Source organism: Lottia gigantea (assembly GCF_000327385.1).
Source record: "Lottia gigantea unplaced genomic scaffold LOTGIsca_266, whole genome shotgun sequence".
NCBI lineage: Eukaryota > Metazoa > Mollusca > Gastropoda > Lottiidae > Lottia > Lottia gigantea.
Genome location: NW_008708829.1, coordinates 4741 through 7786, shown reverse-complemented (window position 1 = coordinate 7786; position 3046 = coordinate 4741). Strand labels below are relative to the sequence as shown.

General features: G+C 31.6%; 1 protein-coding gene across 1 annotated transcript; it reads right to left on the bottom strand.

Moving 5' to 3' along the window:
* Positions 1-248: 248 nt before the first annotated feature.
* LOTGIDRAFT_144831 (hypothetical protein) lies at positions 249-1598 on the bottom strand (the record flags this gene model as incomplete). The annotated part of the gene is made up of 2 exons (XM_009056166.1): positions 249-443; positions 1380-1598. 2 exons carry the CDS (start codon positions 1596-1598, stop codon positions 249-251), a joined length of 414 nt encoding a protein of 137 aa, XP_009054414.1.
* Positions 1599-3046: the final 1448 nt, after the last annotated feature.

The following is a 3046-nucleotide window of genomic DNA, read 5'->3' as shown; positions in this document are numbered from 1 at the left end:
TGAAGCATAAATTAAATATAGGATTAGTTTGGATCTCTATTATGAGGCGCTCACCAACTTTGTAATAAGGGCATAGTGGTCTTGGACTTCTGAGTCAAAATAATAATTGTCCACAATTCTTCGTTACAGTTTGTGAATTAAGAAAAGGCGTTTCCTCGGTAGTTTTTATTTATTTAGTTCATCTAATTAGTCTGTTTCAATGAAATTTCTGTGATATCCACAATGTTATATTCATAATGTCTAAATTCTTATTTATAATTACCTTCTGAACTAGTTAGCTGAAATTCTCTTTCAATCGCTCCATCATCGTCTGATTTAGATAACCATCGATTACACACAAACTCATAATGTCGACCTTTAGATGGCAAATCAATACTTACTGTACCTAAGTACCACCCAGGGCCTGGCCCGGAGTTATCATGTTCTATTTTAATTCTTTCAATCTAAAATCAGACAGTCAATAATCTACTAGTAATAGTAATGTAAATAATGTAAGATATTAACAATGAGTGTTTCCTTGTCAACATTCAAAACAACATAAATCAACTGGAACTATAACTAAAAGGTTTAATTAATAGTCTAGTTATTAGGGTAGAAATTTTGAAAATGAATTGTATTCTGTCAAAATAAAATACCAAACAATAAAAAAACATTTTCTTAGAAATCCAAAGAATTCTAGGAGTAAAAATAGACTTGTGGGATTTCAAAGAAACGTTCAAGTGAGAGGCATTTCTGGGTAACAGTCGGTAATGTATTTTTCCAACATATTTCAGATATGCCGAATCGGAAAAAAACTGTTTCAAAACAAAATTCTGGGTTCTGTACCTCAAAATTTTCATATCAAATAGTCTGCTATAAGACTTTCATTTAAAACTTTTTATATTTAATATTAAAATCTTTTTCGTTTCCAATATTAACTACAGATTGTCAAAATCTCCTATGGAAAGTTAAAATCAAGATAGTGGACCTCAGCCAAATGCGGAAGGTAAAAACGAAACATCCATTTTAAGTTTCATCAAAATCATTTGAAAACTAAGAGAGTAATAGCATATTCAAGATTTTGGGACAAGGACAATAACTCTGCTTCTAAAGGTCGAAAATAGCTCAAATTCGAACTTCGTTTTATAAATATGTATACACATACCGAATTTCATTTGATTCCATAAAAAAAATCTAGTTTTTAGAGCGTTTACAAGCAAATGTTGACGGACGGAAGGTGGTTATGATCTACATTAGCACCCAAATTTACGATAAAAATAAACACCAATAAAAACAGTGTTAAGATAAGATAAAAGAAATACAAGTGAAACCCTGCTGCAAATTTTGTAGAAAATACTTTATGTTCAGTCTTTATTTCTATGGTTATCGGATTTCCTTACCTGTCCAATGACTGGAGCGGTAAGTATAAAAGTATCAATGTAGTTTCGTTTAAACGGATCAGAATGATTAAGAGATTGGTCTAGTTGTAAAGGACCTGTGTCTCCACGACTACCATAAATTCTCAGAGTAACTTTGGCGTTGGTCCCTGCGTAAACTACATCTCGTGTTTTTACTTCTACTCGATACGAGGTATCTGAAAAACCAGTCAACAATTTCATATATGTTTTCATTAGAAACACTCTAAGTTTGGCAGTATTCATCTTCACAATGATCAAGATATTACATCTTCATTTTCTACAATGATCAAGATATTACATCTTCATCTTCTACAATGATCAAGATATTACATCTTCATCTTCTACAATGATCAAGATATTACATCTTCATCTTCTACAATGATCAAGATATTACATCTTCATGTTCACAATGATCAATATATTACATCTTCATCTTCTACAATGGTCAAGATATTACATCTTCATCTTCACAATAATCAATATATTACACCTTCATCTTAACAATGATCAATATATTACATCTTCAACTCCCTGGTTTACATGAGAGAGGTTGCTGCAGAAGTGGGACCTGAAAGGACACTTCCTGTCTTATGATGCTTGTAACATTGATCAGCTTTATACATCCTCTGAGCATCAGTCTAATACAATTCAAAAAGTCGTTTGCACTATTATCATTATTAATAAATAAACCAAGTACTAACGATCTGAACCGCAAAACGCAACCCGAAATACGGCGTAAATTATAAACGAAAAGATTTCTGAAATTCTATTTGTTTTTCTATGTGTCCAGCCTATTTCATCAACATGATTTAACTTTCAACGTGGTGGTTAAAATAGTGACTGTACTTCGCCTATGAACACGAAACAGTTCTAGTTTCAGCACCTCTGTTGAAGATTAGGATACGTGTTCAGTAACAGTGTTCTACTAATGCTAGATGAAGTTTAATATCAAACTTTACCTTCGGGTAAAAACGTAACCATACCAACATCTACTATTGGTGAATGTGGAAACTGATTATAAACATAGCATATCTGACGCCCTTTATGATACGCAAAACCAAAACATACGTCATCGGCTAAACAAGAGTGTGCACATCGTATCCGTCCAGGTAAAACTCTATAATCATAATATCCTGAAAATAGTTGGTCATTTGAGAAAGAGACATAAGTTCTAGAGATTATCTCAAAAGATTCACCAATTACAAATATAAACATACATCTCAACAATATCGACAACATTTTCCTCGGTTTGACTTGACGATACGAAACAATTGATTCTGAAGATAGTGACTTTTCTGCGTTAAAAGAAACATGCATCAATTTTATTATTATTGATTGCTGTACAATTTAAAAATTATTATTTTAACTGACTTCAATAATATGAAGTAAAGAAAATGACTAAAGTAGTTCAGTAGGAATTCAGAAAATAAAAAATACAGATTACATTTGTACAGTCTTCGTTGTGATTATTATTTTAAAAAGGATTGTTGTGCTCTATTGTAGTCATATAACTCATATTTTTATAACAAATTACCCTGTTCTTATCGACAATAGACTGATATAACGATTTATTAATGATTTGGTTTTCAAGAGGCTGTATTAGCAATTTAAGTCATTAGATGCTATGTATCAAGTCGAGAACATAGACT